The 19373-nt window shown below is 47.1% G+C and overlaps 1 protein-coding gene across 3 annotated transcripts in view; it reads right to left on the bottom strand.

The window, feature by feature from the left end:
• Nucleotides 1-18866, bottom strand: part of LOC102456958 (L-amino-acid oxidase-like) — a 32802-nt gene extending 13936 nt beyond the window's left edge. Inside the window, exons 1-2 of one of the 3 annotated variants that reach the window (XM_075913632.2) lie at nt 18651-18866; nt 1308-1528 (exon numbers count right to left, since the gene is read on the bottom strand). In XM_075913632.2, coding sequence (XP_075769747.2) covers nt 1308-1528; nt 18651-18723 — 294 coding nt within the window. In that variant the 5' untranslated portion in view covers nt 18724-18866. Of the gene's footprint in view, nt 1-1307; nt 1529-5618; nt 5804-5918; nt 6185-18650 lie in introns of those variants that run through there. The other 2 variants (XM_014573641.4, XM_075913633.2) reach the window with 2 other exon arrangements.
• Between the last annotated feature and the right edge of the window lie 507 nt (nt 18867-19373).

Raw genomic sequence — 19373 nt, 5'->3', positions numbered from 1 at the left:
TCCAGGAAAGAGCATTCCTCTTGCATAACAGTCATTTCAGACACGATGTAACCTGACTGGGTACGCGCGGCTTCAATTTGGAACTTCAGAGAACTCGAGCAAAGTCTGAAAGCGCAGTTTCCAGAATCCTGCATGAGTATTCTTTTATTCCGACATTGACTACCCAAGTATGGCCGATTTCCACTGTGTGACTTTTCCCAATCTATCAATTTATCTCCACACACCCCTTCTATCTATCTATCTATCTATCTGTGTGTCTGCCTGTCTGTCTATCTATCTCCTCACATCCCATCTATCTATCTATCTATCTATCTATCTATCTATCTATCTATCTATCTATCTATCTATCTATCTATCTATCTATCTCCTCACATCCCATCTATCTATCTATCTATCTATCTATCTATCTATCTATCTATCTATCTATCTATCCCCACACACCCCCTCTATCTATCTATCTATCTATCTATCTATCTATCTATCTATCTATCTATCTATCTATCTATCCCCACACACCCCCTCTATCTATCTATCTATCTATCTATCTATCTATCTATCTATCTATCTATCTATCTATCTATCTATCTATCCCCACACACACCCTCTATCTATCTCTCTATCTATCTATCCCCACACACCCCCTCTATCTATCTCTCTATCTATCTATCCCCACACACCCCATCTATCTATCTATCTATCTATCTATCTATCTATCTATCTATCTATCTATCTATCTATCTATCTATCCCCACACACACCCTCTATCTATCTATCTATCTATCTATCTATCTATCTATCTATCTATCTATCTATCTATCTATCTATCTATCTATCTATCTCCCCACACACCCTCTATCTATCTATCTATCTCCCCACACACCCTCTATCTATCTATCTATCTATCTATCTATCTATCTATCTATCTATCTATCTATCTATCTATCTATCTATCTATCTATCTATCTATCATCTCCATTAACAACTTTTTTTCTTTCTTTCCATGATGTGTTGGAAAGAATTCACTATTCTTTTAAGCTGCAAAATAACAAACCTGTAAATACAACATATTAAGATAATTAACAGTATGTCTGGCAATTGTTCCTAGCTTTCTTTCTTTCTTTCTTTCTTTCTTTCTTTCTTTCTTTCTTTCTTTCTTTCTTTCTTTCTTTCAGTTCACCCTGCTTACTTAAGCTCACTTTGTTGAGTTCTTCAGCACCATTTCCACTATTAAAAACCACGCTAGGACTGTTTCAGAGGAGGCCTGGCTCCCCGGCCTGTCTCTGGATCTTCTCGGTCGTTACAATTACCTGGCAGCCCGCGTCTTTCAGCAGCTTGGCAGCCGTGAGGCCGCCGATGCCGGCCCCGACGATCACCACTTTCTTGGAGCACTCGCCCTTCAAGCCGTTTTTGGCCAGTTTCACCAGCTCCTCGTAGTCGGAGTCCACGAAGCATTTCTCCCAGTCGTGGCGTGGGAGAGGGAGACTCTGCGAGCCCGGGAAGGCCGCCAGGAGGAAGAATGGAAGCAGCGCTGGAGACAGAGAAGCGGAAAAAACCATCAAACAAAACCAAACAGACAATGCCCATGGGCGAAGCAGACTCATTTTCCGAGATTAGGCAGCTCCCTCTACTATGGCTGTGTCCCTCCTCGGCCCCACCCGAGGAAGAGGCCCCCTGCCTCCCACGTGGACGCTGGATATTAACCGCCCGGGCACGTTGGTACAATCAGACACAAGCAGCGGGCAAACTCTTGGAAGGGAAGTCGGCTCTCTGAGCCTCTTGCTGTTCATGCGTTCTTATCAACTGCACAATGTAAGCACACGAGCGGGTTTCGCCAGCATGGCTTGGGGGAGCTCAGGGCGGTGGGGGGGGGGGTTCAGGAGTCAGGGTAGGGTAGGGATCACGGTTGCTAACCATCAGTAAATTTATGGACAGTCCGTAAAAAAAATGAGCCGAAATTGGACGTGGCCATAAAGCCCGTAAAAAAATGTAGGTGTTGGTAAATTTCGTAAAAGTGCAATACAATTTCCCCAAACAGCAAGTCTCCTATAGCGTTTGAATGTCTCCTGTGCTGCTTCTCCCATTTTCCTGCGGCGCAACGGAAATTGGACGTGTTAGTTGCTCATTGATGGGTAACAGTGTCAGTGTTCGGACATAGATAAGAACATAAGAACGTCAGTATTCGGATGTAGATAAGAACATAAGATCGGCCGTACTGGGTCGGACCATAGGTCCATCTAGCCCAGTGTCCTGTCTGCCGACAGTGGCCAGCACCAGGTGCCCCAGAGGGGGTGGACCGAAGACAATGATCAAGCGATTTGTCTCCTGCCATCCCTCTCCAGCCTCTGACAAACAGAGACCAGGAGCACCAATTCTATCCCCTGGCTAATAGCCTTTTATGGACCTAACCTCCATGAATTTATCTAGCTTCCCTTTAAACTCTGTTCTAGTTCTAGCCTTCACAGCCTCCTCTGGCGAGGAGTTCCACAGGTTGACTACACGCTGTGTGAAGAAGAACTTTCGCTTGTTAGTTTTAAACCTGCTTCCTATTAATTTCATTTGGTGCCCTCTAGTTCTATTATGGGAACTTCTAAATAACTTCTTTATTTACCCTCTTCACACTACTCATGATTTTACAGACCTCTATCCTATCTCCTCTCAGTCTCCTCTTTTGGAAAACAACCACAAAATGGAAAACTTCCAGGACCATGACTAACTAAATATAAGTGAGTTAAATTGCATATTTAATTGCATATTTTTCTAGTGATGTGTGAGTGACAACGTGTACTTTTCACTTTGAGCCATTTATGGCATTTTAATAGAGTCTACAAATTATGTCCGTCAAAAAATGTGTCTGTCCGTAAATCTTTCCAATTTTGTCTGCAAATGAAATTTCGGTGGGTTAGCAACCCTGGCAGGGGTTGGGAGATATGGGGGGGGGGGGGGGGGGGTGTCCAGGGAGGAACTAGTGAACTTCAAAGTGCCAAAGCCGGCCGGACCTATTTGCACAACGCCGATCTTGTGAAAGAGCCATTCAAGTGATGCGGAAGCTATTTTACTGCCATTTACCAACCCCAAGCGTAGACTGTCAATTTCTCAATGTACCGTGTTAATTGACAGGAGTCCACAACCTCCCTGGGCAATTTATTCCAGTGTTTCACCACCCGACAGTTAGGAAGTTTTTCTTCATGTCTAACCTCAACCTCCCTCGCTGCCGTTTCAGCCCCTTGCTGCCTGTCCTGTCCTCGGAGGTGAAAGAGAATCGGTTTTCTCCCTCCTCCTTGTAAGAATCTTTTATGTCCTGGAAAACCACGTCCCCAGACTAAACAAACCCAGTGTTTGTCAGCCTTCCCTCCTAGCTCTGGGTTTGTAACCCTTTCAAAGCAGTTTCGGTCATGTCTTTGGTCACAGAATCGTAGAGCTGGAAGAGACGTCAGAAGGTCATCAAGTCTAGCCCCGTGGCCAAGGTAGGACCAACCCAACTCAATCAACCCAGCCAGGGCTTGGTCAAGCCGAGACTTAAACACCTCTAGGGATGGAGACTCCACCCCCTCCATAGGGAACCCAGCCCAGCGCTCCCCACCCGCCTAGGGAAATCATTTTTCCTAATATCCAACCTCGACCTCCTCTAATTCAACTTGAGACAGTTGCTTCTTATTCTGCCATCTGCCACCACGGAGAACAGCCTCTCTCCATCCTCTCTGGAACCTCCCTTCAGGTAGTTGAAGGCTGCTCTCAAATCCCCCCTCACTCTTCGCTTCTGCAGACTCAACAGACCCAAATCCCTCGGCCTCTCCTCGTAGGTCATGCGCTCCAGCCCCCAAATCATTTTGGTCGCCCTCCACTGGACCCTCTCCAATGCACCCACATCCTTCCTGTAATTGTGCCCCTGTATTGCCAAGAGACAATGGTTCCTCCCTTGAGGGATTCGGAGGCAATAAACACGCACGTTGGGTGAAAGCTTGAAGATTTTACTCAGCAAATATTAGGGGAAAATACAATGCTTCATATTAGAGTCAAATACAACGAAGCAAATCTTAGAATAAAAATACAACCCTAAGCAAACCTCAAAATAAAATGCAATGCTTACTAACCAATGCAATGTTTATTACGCCAAAGCCAACCTCAGAATAAAATGCAAAGCTTACTAAACCAATGCAAAGCTCATGAAGCCGAAGCAAAGCTCAGGATAAAATGCAATGCTTTCTAAACCAATGCAAAGCTCATGAAGCCGATGCAAACCTTAGAATAAAATGCAATGCTTACTAAACCAATGCAAAGCTTATGAAGCCAAAGCAAACCTCAGAATAAAATGCAATGCTTACTAACCAATGCAAAGCTTATGAAGCCGATGCAAACCTCAGAATAAAATGCAATGCTTACTAACCAATGCAAAGCTTATGAAGCCGATGCAAACCTTAGAATAAAATGCAATGCTTATTAAACCAATGCAAAGCTCATGAAGCCGAAGCAAACCTTAGAATAAAATGCAATGCTTACTAACCAATGCAAAGCTTATGAAGCCGAAGCAAACCTCAGAATAAAATGCAATGCTTACTAACCAGTGCAAAGCTTATGAAGCCGATGCAAACCTCAGAATAAAATGCAATGCTTACTAACCAATGCAAAGCTTATGAAGCCGATGCAAACCTCAGAATAAAATGCAATGCTTACTAAACCAATGCAAAGCTTATGAAGCCGATGCAAACCTCAGAATAAAATGCAATGCTTACTAAACCAATGCAAAGCTTATGAAGCCGAAGCAAACCTCAGAATAAAATGCAATGCTTATTAAACCAATGCAAAGCTTATGAAGCCGAAGCAAACCTCAGAATAAAATGCAATGCTTACTAACCAATGCAAAGCTTATGAAGCCGAAGCAAACCTCAGAATAAAATGCAATGCTTACTAAACCAATGCAAAGCTTATGAAGCCGAAGCAAACCTCAGAATAAAATGCAATGCTTACTAACCAGTGCAAAGCTTATGAAGCCGATGCAAACCTCAGAATAAAATGCAATGCTTACTAACCAATGCAAAGCTTATGAAGCCAAAGCAAACCTTAGAATAAAATGCAATGCTTACCAACCAATGCAAAGCTTACGAAGCCGATGCAAACCTCAGAATAAAATGCAATGCTTACTAAACCAATGCAAAGCTTACGAAGCCAATGCAAACCTCAGAATAAAATGCAATGCTTACTAAACCAATGCAAAGCTTACGAAGCCGATGCAAACCTCAGAATAAAATGCAATGCTTACCAACCAATGCAAAGCTTATGAAGCCGATGCAAACCTTAGAATAAAATGCAATGCTTACTAAACCAATGCAAAGCTTACGAAGCCGATGCAAACCTTAGAATTAAATGCAATGCTTACTAAACCAATGCAAAGCTTACGAAGCCGAAGCCAACCTTAGAATAAAATGCAATGCTTATTAAGAAAGTACAATGCTTATTAAGCCTAAGCAGATCTCTGAATCAAATGCAATGCCTACACCCCCTCTGCTGCCGGGACCCCCCTGAAGAAGGACAGCGGACGGACCCTCGAGGCCGGTGCATCGCACCTTCCGCGCCTCCGGTCTATGCGGAGGTTGCAAGTTAGGAACATCCCCGGCACTTACGTCCTGTCGGATCGACAGCCATCACCCCTGTTGTTTTGAGAACCTAACAAGATCGTTGATACGTTGCATATTTTTCCACATCTAATAATTAGCGTGTCGATACTTTGCATGTTTTCCCAGGCCAAATAATTAGCATGATCAGGTGGGAAATGTTCAGCAAAGATAGCTGTGTGATCTTCCCAAGCGCTCCTGAACTCCCATACCACGTACATGCCTTGGGACCTGAGAAAGAGAAGGGGGAGAAAGAGACGCGGGGAGATGCGCCGCGCCGCAAGAAGCCCCAAGAGAAGTTTCACTCACAGAACCCGTCCATGTCCGAGGGCGGCGGGAACCAACCAGTCAGCCCTCTCGTTTTGATGCCGGCCTTTTATAGAGCTGAGTGGGTGAGAGATCTGCCCTGCACTTGCTGACTGCCTAGCCAAACCGGCAGATCGTTATCCCATAGTTCGGTGGTGTACTGCTCATAACCTGTGGGTTACGGCCTTGCGTCACCTTCTGCCAGGCATCCAGGAAGAAAGGAATTCTGCGGGTAGCAACCGTTCTCACAGCTAACTTCCTCCACTCCCTGGTGAAGAGAGCAGCCTCCTTCTTGCCTGGACGTTGCTCCACATTTCTCGCCATTGCGACACGACCTCACCCTCCCTCGTCTGTTGAACTTGTGGGAGAATGTGAGCGGAAAGTCCTTGTGGGTAACTCTACTGTAAGGGCTACTATAAGGTGGGTACATCACCGGCTGGAAAGCCGTATTCAGAGGGTTTTTTAATTGTATCCTTTGGTATATCTGGTTGTGACAATTTTCTTCCACTATTTGATCTGAGGAAGTGGGTCTGGCCCACGAAAGCTCATCACCGAATGAACCATCTTGTTAGTCTTTAAAGTGCTACATTGTCCTGTCTTTTGTTTCAGCTACACCAGATTAACACGGCGACATTTCTATCACTATTCTCCGTACTTAGAGAGTCGTTATTAACGGTTCACAATCCTGCTGGAAAGGTATAACAAGTGGGGTTCCGCAGGGGTCTGTTTTGGGACCAGCTCTGTTCAGTATCTTCATCAACGATTTAGATATCAGCATAGAAAGGACGCTTATTAAGTTTGCAGATGATACCAAACTGGGAGGGGTTGTGACTGCTCTGGAGGATGGGTCATAATTCAAAATGATCTGGACCAATTGGAGAAATGGTCGGAGGGAAACAGGATGAAGTTTAATAAGGACAAATGCAAAGTGCTCCGCTTAGGAAGGAACAATCAGTTTCACACACACAGGACGGGAAGCGACTGTCTAGGAAGGAGTCCGGCAGAAAGGGATCTAGGGGTGATAGTGGACCACACGCTGAATATGAGTCAGCAGTGTGATGCTGTTGCAAAAAAAGCAAACGTGATTCTGGGATGTATTAACAGGAGTGTGGTGAGCAAGACACGAGGAGTCATTCTGCCGCTCTACTCTGCGCTGGTTAGGCCTCACTTGGAGTATTGTGTCCAGTTCTGAGCTCCGCATTTCAGGGAAGATGTGGAGAAATTGGAGAGGGTCCAGAGAAGAGCAACAAGAATGATGAAAGATCTGGAGAACATGACCTATGAGGGAAGGCTGAAAGAATTGGGCTTGTTTAGTTTAGAAAAGAAAAGACTGAGGGGGGACAGAACGCAGTGGCAGTGTAGACTCAGGTATAGTTTTGTGGACAAAACCCTGTAGTCTAGACGCACCCTGTCTGTCGAGAAAACTTCTGTCGACAACGAGCGTCTAGACGGACCTTTGGGCAGGTGCCACTGCTCTGCAGGGGAACCCGACTCACCAGGCATCGTAGGGCTGGGCTGTACGGCACCCAGGTGGGTTAATGGCCTCCTCCAAGGAGCTGAGCGCTGCGGTGTTAGCGTTAGCAGCCTTCACAAACTTGGGCCGACATAAGGCCTCGTGTATCACACCTGAACGCAGACAGCGGTCCAGCTAACGCAAAGGAGCTGCGGGAATGCTGAGGGAAGCTTGTAGATTTCTTGCACTAGAGTTTTTAACTCCTCCCGAATTAATCGAAATCAACACAAACATATTGTGAGCATGATCGGAAAGTCACTTGACAGGCTACACCATCTCCCCCTCACCGCCACCACAGGCAAATTGCCTGTTCCCCTCCTGAACCACGAGACCCAACCCCCTTGGCTACTCCTCAGAATATGCCCCAGCTGAAATAAGGCCTGGGCTACGGGACACTTATACTTTGCTTGTTTGCTGCCTGCCCTGAATCCGGGGCCGAGTTCCTGTACCAACAGGTTTAGTTGCTGCCCTGCCCTGCCCTGGAGCTGGGAGCCGGGAGCCGAACTAACTATGTTTGTGTACCGGTCGCCCACCCGGATGCAAGGCCAGGTTTAAAACAAACCAAAGGAAGTTTTTCTTCACGCAGCACACAGCCAACCTGTGGAACTCCTCGCCAGAGGATGTGGTGAAGGGCAGGACTTTAACAGGGTTCAAAAAAGAGCGAGATAGATTCATGAAGGTTAGGTCCAGGAATGGCTGCTAGCCAGGATGTGTAGGGATGGTGTCCCCTAGTCTCTGTTTGTCTGGAAATGGAGAGAGAGCATGTGAGGTTCCCTTTTGTGATTCCCTCCCTCTGGGGCACCTGGTGTTGGTGGTCTGCCCACTGCGGTGTCCTTCTGTTTCTGGCTACATAGGATTACATTCTTAACAGTTCTAAGTTACATGACCTAATACATTATATTCTAAAGGGGCAATAATAATAAATCTAAACATTTAACAATCTTAACAAATAACAATAATAATAAATCTAAACATTTAACAATCTTAACAAATAATAATAATAATAAGAAGAATTAATAATAAATCTAAACACCTTAAGTTGTGGGGAACAAATTCTGGGGAGTCACTTCCATTTGGGGGAATCATTTTCAACATTAATATGTTATCCCTACAGTCCAACTGGGAGGCGGGGTCCTGATCGCCGCTGTGGGCCGTTTGTTACTAACAACAGCGGCATTTTCGGACAATTTTTTCACCACGTCGATTTAACACAACGAGCCCGTCTCAAGTGGAGTCTCAAGCCCCACACAATGAACCAGAGTTACGTCTCAAGTCGGGTCACTGCCACAGTATCTTTTGAAAAAGCCTCTTTCGAAAAAGAGCATCTAGTGAACAAGAAGAGTTATCGACAAAGCGGCCTGCTTTCTCGAAAGGGCGTCTAGAGGCTCTCTTTCTAAAAAGCCCCGTTTTCATGCAATAGCCCCTTTTTCCAAAAGATGACGTTCGAAAAAAGGCATTCTTCCTCGTAGAATGAGGTTTACCGCCATCGACAAAACTGCCGCGTTCTTTCGATTTACTGTCGACAGAACGTGGAGGTAGTCTAGATGCAGGTACCATTTTTTTTCCCCGAAAAAAGGCCACTATAACCCGAACTATACATATAATATGATGGGGGCTAATTTGGCTACGACAAATCAGGAAAGAGATCTTGGAGTTATCGTGGACAGTTCTTTGAAAACGTCCACACAGTGTGCAGCGGCAGTCAAAAAGGCAAATAGGATGCTAGGAATTATTAGGAAAGGGATAGAAAATAAGACCCAGAATATCTTACTGCCCCTGTATAAAACTATGGTACGCCCACATCTGGAATACTGTGTACAGATGTGGTCTCCTCACCTCCAAAAAGATATTTTGGCCTTGGAAAGGGTTCAGAAAAGGGCAACTACAATGATTAGGGGTTTGGAACGGGTCCCATATGAGGAGAGGTTAAAGCGACTGGGACTTTTCAGTTTGGAAAAGAGGAGACTGAGGGGGGATATGATAGAGGTATCTAAAAACAGGAGTGGTGTGGAGAGAGTGAATAAAGAAAAGTTATTTATTAGTTCCCATAATATAAAGACTAGAGGACACCAAATGAAATTAATGGGTAGCAGGTTTAAAACTAATAAGAGAAAGTTCTTCTTCACACAGCGTGTAGTCAACCTGTGGAACTCCTTGCCAGAGGAGGCTGTGAAGGCTAGAACTATAATAGAGTTTAAAGAGAAGCTAGATAATTTCTTGGAGGTTAGGTCCATAAAAGGCTATTAGCCAGGGGGTAGGAATGATGCACCGGCCCTCTGTTTGTCAGAGGCTGGAGAGGGATGGCAGGCGACAAATCGCTTGATCATTGTCTTCGGTCCACCCTCTCTGGGGCACCTGGTGTTGGCCGCTGTCGGCAGACAGGCTACTGGGCTAGATGGACCTTTGGCCTGATCCAGTATGTCCAGTGTTATGTTCTTAAAATACAGTGAAGCAAATCTTAGAATAAAAATACAACCCTAAACAAACCTCAAAACAAAAAGCAATGCTTCCTAAAACAATACAATGCTTATTAAGCTTAAGCAGATCTCAGCATCAAATGCATTGCCTATGTCCCTTGTGCTGCCGGGAACCCCTTGAAGAAGGGCAGCCGACAGACCCCAGAAGCCAATGCATCCCACCTTCCGCACCTTTGATCTACGCCGAGGTTGCAAGGTTAGGAACGTCCCCGGCACTTGTATCCCGCTGGCTCGGCAGCCTGTTGTTTTGAGAACCTAACAAGTTCGTTGATACGTTGCACATTTTCCCACATCCAATAATGAGCGCGCTGAGACTTTGAATATTTCCCCAGGCCGCATAATTAGCATGATCAGCTGGGAAATGTTCAGCAAAGATAGCTGTGTGAGTTTCCCAAGCGCTCCTGAACTCCCATTCCAGGTGCACGCCTTGGGACCTGCCCTAGAATTTGTTGAAAGTCAACAGGGTGTTCCTACACTTGAGCACACAGCTCACGCTTTGAGAATAACAACTGAAAATAAGAAGCAAAAAGCACAAAGGGCTGCCTCGCGCATCCAGGCCCGTAAGAAAATTCAGGCACAAAAGGGACGATTGTGGGACACTCCCCCTTATTTCCTCGACCTCACAATCGTCTTGCGTATTTCCGCTACGACCGAAGTGAGGAATGCAGCAAACCAGGCACTTTCCCCCGGCTCCCTGGCCAAGGGGAACAGCCATGAAAGCTCCATGAATGCGGAAGATGATTCGTACGGTGTGTCCATTTCTGTCTATAAATGTTTCTGTCTATAAACGCTGAACTCTGTGGCGTGAAATCCCTACTGTGGTCCTAGGTACAAGCACAGAGGGGCTGGGAGGCCGTCTGGCTCCGGACGACTATGAATGTCTTTCGTTGGACAGCAAACCTGACTCGGGTGCCTTCGGGTCTTCCTTGAGTCTGTGGCTTTTGGGGGCGCTGCTGTTTTGCTGTCCTGACCTATTCCACACAGCTAAGAAAGTCGACCAAGAAATCGTCGCTTTTTTCTCCCCCTCGAGGGACAAATTGCCAATCCACTTTTAAAGCCTCAGCGGGGTGAAAAACCAATTTATTTTAATAGTAGAATCATAGATCCATAGAGCTGGAAGAGACCTCAGAAGGTCAAGTCCAGCCACCTGCCCAAGGCAGGACCAACCCAACTCAATCAACCCAGCCAGGGCTTGGTCAAGCCGAGACTTAAACACCCCTAGGGATGGAGACTCCACTACTTCCCTAGGGAACCCAGCCCAGTGCTTCACCACCCTCCTAGTGAAATAGTTTTTCCTAATATCCAACCTGGACCTCTCCCACCACAACTTGAGACCATTGCTCCTTGTTCTGCATCTGTCACTACTGAGAACAGCCTCTCGCCAGCCTCTTTGGACCCCCCTTCAGGAAGTTGAAGGCTGCTATCAAATCCCCCCTCACTCTTCGCTTCTGCAGACTAAACAGACCCAAGTCCCTCAGCCTCTCCTCATAGGTCATGTGCTCCAGCCCCCTCAGCATTTTGGTCGCCCTCCGCTGGACCCTCTCCAATGCGTCCACATCCTTTTTGTAGTGGGGGGCCCAGAACTGGACACAATACTCCAGATGTGGCCTCACCAAAGCCGAATAAAGGGGAATAATGACATCTCTGGATCTGCTGGCAATGCTCCTTCTAATGCAACCTAATATGCCATTAGCCTTCTTGGCTACAAGGGCCCCCTGTTGACTCATATCCAGCTTCTCATCCACTGCAATCCCCAGGGTCCTTTTCTACAGAACTGCTACTTAGCCAGTCGGTTCCCAGCCTGTAACAATACTTGGGATTCTTCCGTCCCAAGTGCAGGACTCTGCACTTGTCCTTGTTGAACCTCATCAGATTTCTTGTGGCCCAATCCTCCAATCTGTCCAGGTCACTCTGGACCCGATCCCTGCCCTCCAGCGTATCTATCTCTCCCCCTAGCTTAGCGTCATCTGCAAACTTGCTGAGGATGCAATCCGTCCCCTCATTTTAAGCTTGTAAAGTTCTTTTTCCAAACGTTTTGAGGCAATAACGCCAACGTTGTCGGCATTTCCCCGTGCTTTCAAAAAAATCGGTCCTACCGCCCAGGTGGGGTCTTTCCCCGCTTTCTCTCGCTTGCGTGTCTTTCCCACAATTTTCCCGTGGAAAAAGAGATTAGAAAGTGAAGGGAAAAAAAGGCAAAGACCATGCGGAGAAGAACCCAAAACACCATGCAACAAAATTGAAGCGCTGACGTTTCCTTTCTAAAGATGGGGGAGAGGGAGAAAAACGCTTCACCATTTCACTTCAAACCCTTGGGCTACAACTAGGGTACGTCTAAACTACATGCCTCCGTCGACGGAGGCATGTAGATTAGCCAGATCGGCAGAGGGAAATGAAGCCGCGATTAAAATAATCGCGGCTTCATTTAAATTTAAATGGCTGCCCCGCTCTGCCGATCAGCTGTTTGTCGGCAGATCGGGGCAGTCTGGACGCAACACGCCGACAAAGAAGCCTTTCTTGATCGGCACAGGTATGCCTCGTGAAACCAGGTTTACCTGTGCCGATCAAGAAAGGCTTCTTTGTCGGCGCGGCGCGGCCAGACTGCCCCGATCTGCCGACAAACAGCTCATCGGCAGAGCGGGACAGCCATTTAAATTTAAATGAAGCCGCGATTATTTTAATCGCGGCTTCATTTCCCTCTGCCGATCTGGCTAATCTACATGCCTCCGTTGACGGAGGCATGTAGTTTAGACGTACCCCTAGACTGCCCACCTTTTTTGACAGAAGTTTTGTCGACAGATAGGGTGTGTCTAGACTACAGGGTTTTGTCGACAAAAGTGGACTTTTAAACTATACCTGCGTCTACACTACCGCCAAGTACTGTCAACAGAAAGCGGCAGTTTTGTCGATGGCAGTAAACCTCATTCTACGAGGAATAACGCCTTTCGTCAACAGGCCTCTCGACAGAAGGCGTTACAGTATCTACACTGTCCTTTGCGTCTACAGTCATGTCAACAAAGCAGCTTACTTTGTCGACAGAACTGGATGTCGTCTAGACGCTCTTTGTCAACAGAAGCTCTGTCGATAGTATGGGTGCGGTATCTGTTGTCGACGGTATCTGTTGACAAAACTTCTGTCGACAAAAGCCTGTCGTCTAGACGGACCCATACTGTCAACAAAGTCTCTGTTGAAAAACAGCGTCTAGACTACGATCAGTAGTGTTGAAAAAGCAAGCTGCTTTTTCGATAGAGACTCTAGATGCTCGCTTTCGAAAAAGCCCCGTTTGCATGCAAGAGCGCTTTGTGTCAAGAGATCTGTCGATACAGGCCTTCGTCCTCGTAAAAGGAGGTTTACCGCCGTCGACAAAACTGCCGCGTTCTGTCGACTTACTGTCGACAGAACGCGACGGTAGCGTGGACGCAGGCATAGTTTTGACGACAAAGGCCACTTTTGTCGACAAAAGCCTGTAGTCTAGACACACCCTTGGAAGCCTTCGTGCTTTGTCGTTCTAGTTGGAGAACTCCTCCTGAAAATCAAATATTCAGAGAAAACAAAAAAAGGCCGTGTCTCCAATTTTGTTTACATTTTCAACCAAGAAAAACAAAAGTTGGTTGGGTGCGTCTGACATTCAGGAGTTAGAATTTGGCCCCCGGAGCCGTTCAGGCGCTCAGCTAAAATTTTTGGCCGCACTGTGCATGCGTGGGAGGAGGGCTAGTCCAGATGCACAAAACGATTTGCGGTGTGCGGCCGGAGGCACCGTGGGAACTCCTTCTTTAACCGGCAAGAGATGAGTTCCTGACACCGATATTCCCAGCAATTACTCACACCGCTGATTGTGCAACAGCCCTGCAAGCCAGGAGACTTTCTCTGTTGCTCAAGAGAAAGGTGTTTTGCTCCCAGCGCGTGGGCGTGTCTGACGCTGGGCCTGGGAAGTCCCTCTTCCTCCATCTGCGGCTCCCCTTTCGTTGGCTGCTCGGTGTGCCGTGGGGGGGCTCCCTCTGTCTGATCCACTCAGGGGAACAAAGTCCCACCCAACTAGGCTGGCCGGGGAGGTAGGGCCCACCCGTGACTCTGGATTCCCGCCCCCACTGTGGAATGAGCAATCTAGGGCTGTGTTCCAAGTGTCCTCTCATATTTTCCTTCCCCCACACCCATGCGCGGAATCAATTTTGTTCTGTGCACCGGGGCACATGGGGATGTGCACCACTCGGAGAGACACAGGCTGGGCTTCCCCTCGTCCTTGGCCGACTCTCATCCCCCTCCAGTGTTACCTACCAGCCCTGTGTTTTTGGGAGCCAGGGAGGACACACCTATACTAATTAAGGAAACACCCCAGTCTCATTTGCATGGAAGATAGAACTCATTAGCATACAGAATGGAGAGCAGCTCTTCCAAGGCAGGAACTGCAGTGAACTCTGGGATACCGAAAGCAGAGACGCACGGCCTGATGGGAAAACTCTACTCCAGATGCTAATGAACCCAGGCCTACTCACCCCCAAATTAGTCATTCTCAGACCAATTCTAGTAACGATCCTATTGACATCTAAAATATTGAAAGGCTGTGTCTAGACTGGCACCGATTTTGCGGAAAAACTTGCCAGCTGTTTACACTGGCCGAGGGAATGTAAGATTGTCAGTGTTCTCGCGGAAATACTGTGCTGCTCCCGTTCGGGCAAAAGCCTTCTTGCGCAAATCATTTGCTCAAGAGGGCCAGTGTAAACAGAACAGTACTGTTTTGCGCAAAAAAGCCCCGATCGCGAAAATGGCAATCGGGGCTTTTTTGCGGAAAAGCGCGTCTAGATTGGCCACGGACGCTTTTCCGCAAAAAGAGCTTTTCCAGAAAAGCATCCTGCGAATCTAGACGCGATTTTCCGAAAATGCTTTTAACGGAAAACTTTTCCGTTAAAAGCATTTTCGGAAAATCATGCCAGTGTAGACGTAGCCAAACTGCCTAGTTGCATTGTGAGCGCGCTCAAGGAACATCCCCGATCACCAGCGGTGATCAGTCTCGGTTGTCTCGCCTCTTTCGCTTTGAACTCTCTCTATAAAACTCCTCTCCTTGTCCCAAGAAAAACTGTTCTGATACCTGGACTTAAAGGCTACGTCTACACTGGCATGATTTTCCGATTACTATGATTACTATCTGGAAACCCCGATCGGTGCAAGCTCCATGGATTAGTGAGGTCTCTCTCCCATCAACTCTCTCTAAGCACGGCCACCTGACCCTGCCCTATGTAAACTGTTCTATGGCGACCTCACATTTGTAACCAGTTTCCATTTAGATTTAATCTTGTAACTGTTTGAGATCGAGTCGCTGCCCAGAAATAAATCACGTTCATTGTTAAGCTGGTTGCTTCTCTCTCTTTGGGTGTGTCTAGGCTACTGAGTTTTGTCAACAAAAGTGGACTTTTGTCGACAAAACTATACCTGCGTCTACACTACCGCTGAGTTCTGTCGACATAACGTCAACAGAACTCAGCAGTTTTGTCGACGCTGGTAAACCTCATTTTACGAGGCATAACACCTTCTATTGACAGAACTCTGTCGACAGAAGGTGTTATTGCCTGTAGGGTTGCGTCTAGACTACAGGGTTCTGTCGACAGAAGGTGTTATTGCCTGTAGGGTTGCGTCTAGACTACAGGGTTCTGTCGACAGAAGGTGTTATTGCCTGTAGGGTTGCGACTAGACTACAGGATTCTGTCGACAGAAGGTGTTATTGCCTGTAGGGTTGCGTCCAGACTACAGAGTTCTGTCGACAGAAGGTGTTATTGCCTGTAGGGTTGCGTCTAGACTACAGGGTTCTGTCGACAGAAGGTGTTATTGCCTGTAGGGTTGCGTCTAGACTACAGGGTTCTGTCGACAGAAGGTGTTATTGCCTGTAGGGTTGTGTCTAGACTACAGGGTTGTGTCTAGACTACAGGGTTTTGTTGACAAAGCAGCTTGCTTTGTCGACAGAACTGAAAGTGTCTAGACCCTCTGGGTACATCTAGACTACCGGGTCTTGTCGACGGAAGTTTTGTCGACAGATACTGTTGACAAAACTTCTGTTGACAAAGAGCATCCAGACACATTGAGTTCTGTCGACAAAGCAAGCTGCTTTGTCGACAGAACCCCATAGTCTAGACGCAACCCTACAGGCAATAACACCTTCTGTCGACAGAACTCTGTCAATAGAAGGTGTTATGCCTCGTAAAATGAGGTTTACCAGCGTCGACAAAACTGCTGAGTTCTGTTGATGTTATGTCGACAACTCAGCGATAGTGTAGACGCAGGTATAGTTTTGTCGACAAAAGTCCACTTTTGTCGACAAAACTCAGTAGCCTAGACACACCCAAAGAGAGAGAAGCAACCAGCTTAACAATGAACGTGATTTATTTCTGGGCAGTGACTAGATCTCTCTAAATCGGCTCAGAGTGATTTGTGGGTAAGATCCGGAGTGTAAATTGATCTGGGGTTTGTGGCTGGTTTCTTGGGACCGGAAGAACCCATTCGGGGTGGGTGAGATGGGGTTTTATAACCTCTCACCTGTGTGTTAGACCTGGGGCTTTTGGCCTGTCTTTTGGCCGTCCTGACACAGGGAGAGCCTGGCCCGTCAGACCTGTTCTGAGCAAGGTTACAGTTGTTTAGGGTTGTTCTGTCTGACATTTACTCTAGACATTCTTGCGCTATTTGGCGTGCCTGAGGGACGGGTGGGATGCAAAGAGATAAGGAGCCAGGAGGACGGAGTCTGCTTACCGGGAGCAAGAAACGCCGACCTCTTATGCCCGAGGACTGCAGAACCGATGACGCTAATGTGCCAAAGGACCTGACCTCGACCCAAGAGCCAAACGGAGATTTGCAAGACCCACAGACGTGCACAGAGGGACGGACCACTCTGCAAAGACTGGCGAGAACCGAGGGGCTTTGGGTCCATCGTGCCTCAACCGCGGAGAATCAGATGGCAACTCGCAGAACCCAACTCCCCCACCCGTGTTCAGTCCCTAGAACAGGGGTGGCCAACCCATTCAACGCAGAGAGCTGAAACAGCAGTGAAAAAAAACGTGAACAGCTGCACCAGAATTGTTGAGGGGAAAAAAAAGCGCTCCTTACCAGTGTTGAGCCAAAAAAAAAAAAAAAAAAAGGACGCTGCCCCTTTAAAAACCACAGAAACAGCCCCCTCTGAAGATTTTTGTATTGTGTATTTTCAGTACACGCGTCGTATTGCCTCGTCCCCTGAAAAAGATCCCCGCCTGTTTCTTAGAAGCGTAAACTCTCTGCTCCTGGCTCCATCCCAGCGACGTGGCCTGAGAGGGACTCGGTTCGCACAGCCAAAGCAATGGCTGAAAAGCAGAGCAGCGTGGGGAGAATGGAATTTTCTGTGCCACGACACATCTCAGGAGAGTTCACAGAAGGGAAAACGTTGACCCAGCTATAGAAAAAAGGATCTGTTCAGACTGGCCTGCACTCAGCCGTTCTTAGGGAGAATCAACATCCAGGCAACTAGGGACCCTGAGAGCTTCTTTTTCTTCACGCGGTGCACAGTCAACCTGCGGAACTCCTTGCCACAGGATGTGGTGAAGGCTAGAACTTTAACAGGGTTCAAAAAAGAGCTGGCTAGATTCATGGAGGTTAGGTCCATCAATGGCTATTATGTCCCTCCTTCCTAGACAGTCGCTTCCCATTCTGTGAGACACGGATTGTTCCTTCCTCAGTGGAGCACTTTGCATTTGTCCTTATTCAACGTCATCCAATTGAGCTCCGACCATTTCTCCAGTGTGTCCAGATCAGTTTGAATAAGAACGTAAGAACGGCCGTACTGGGTCAGACCAAAGGTCCATCTAGCCCAGTATCCTGTCTGCCCACAGTGGCCAGCGCCAGGTGCCCCAGAGAGGGTGGACCGAAGACAATGATCAAGTGATTTGTCTCCTGCCATCCCTCTCCAGCCTCTGACAAACAGAGGCCAAGGACACCATTTTATCCCCTGGCTAATAGCCTTTTATGGACCTAACCTCCATGAAATTATCTAGCTTCTCTTTAAACTCTGTTCTAGTCCTACCCTTCACAGCCTCCTCTGGCGAGGAGTTCCACAGGTTGACTACACGAATTCTGCCCCTCTCTTCCTTCCATACACCCCAATGGGGTGCTTTGAAAGAGAAACCAGCATTGAGCATTACGTAGCAACACCCTCAAATGCAGTTCTTCAAGGCGTCACTAGAGAGCACACACTTACAGCAACTTGTGTGGAAAAGGCAGCGAGAAATACAGCCTCGGACGGGAAAACTCGCCGGCTGCCTTGCAGGCCTGGGAACTTTGGGAGGGTGGGGGCAGAGGTTGCCCTCGGGGGCTGCTCCGTGTGGTTTAAAGTAAAAGGTTTGGAAATGTGGCTAGTCCCAGGAAGGCACAGAAACAGGCAAACTATTACTAAATATCTTTGAAACTTTTATTAAAGGGCTTCTACGTATAAATTACGATTTTATCAATTTCTTCCACTAAATAATTATTAGAATGTCCAATAAGCAAAATGCAATACAGTGAAGAAAATTCTTTGAGGTTTCTCTAAACCCCAATAGTTGTTAACAAGGGACTAGGGATTATTAAAAGTTACATTTACATCAGTCTTACTTATAAGACTAATCATTTATCTAAAACTTTTAACACTACTTCTTAACAATACCTCTAAACAATTTCAGAGAACAATACTGACATTGAACAGACACACAAACTACCACAACAACATATTTGCTATTCGTTATGTTTGGGATACGTTACGCTCTACAGGAACTCGTTTGGTTCGGTGAGCGGGAGGTGGCCCTCGGGTGATCAGTCCTCGGACCTGGCTCATATTCTGCCATCCAATGTTTATTCGGGATTCCTCAGTTTGATACAGGAGGGGAAGCTGTTTTATAGAGAAAGCTTTTGCGCACTTTTTGTGATAGGCTAGCAGACCCTGTCTGTTAAGTGACAGGAGGAAGGGGGTGAGATGGTTTCCTGTTTTTCCTTTTCTGCCTTATCGGGCATGGCACAGTCAGCACAACCAGCACAAACTTTACATGAACTTTTTGGGTCTGGTTTTGGTTCCTGTTCGTCACTGATCTTTAAGTTACATAGTGTAAGGGTTTTCATCAAGGGGAAGTTGACCTTTTGCTTGGATGGCAATACGCCTGGCCAGCAAAGAGCCTGCTTTCACACTCCGTAGTGCCTGGTCTCACTTTTGGGCTCCATCAACTTTCCAACGGACACAGAGAGTGGCTGGTCTTCTCGGTGTCTGTTGCCCACGTCCCTACGGTCGCCTGGCTTGCTGCCGTATCTCCAGCAGGAGGCCTTGGAGTACAACGCATGGATGTGGGTTTTTTTCATGTTAGAAGAGTTGGGCTTTTTTAGCTGTGTCTTATTCCAGAGACTATATCTCTGTATGAGCCCGCGCTGTGCACGACAAGTCCCCACTGAACCGCTTCCTCGGACAAGTCAAAACAATGCCCGTTCAGTGCTTAT

The sequence above is a fragment of the Pelodiscus sinensis genome, chromosome 19 (assembly GCF_052426305.1).
Source record: "Pelodiscus sinensis isolate ZL-2025 chromosome 19, ASM5242630v1, whole genome shotgun sequence".
Classification (NCBI taxonomy): Eukaryota; Metazoa; Chordata; order Testudines; family Trionychidae; genus Pelodiscus; species Pelodiscus sinensis.
Note: the sequence above shows the minus strand (reverse complement) of the source record. Positions and strands in the feature narration are given on the sequence as shown.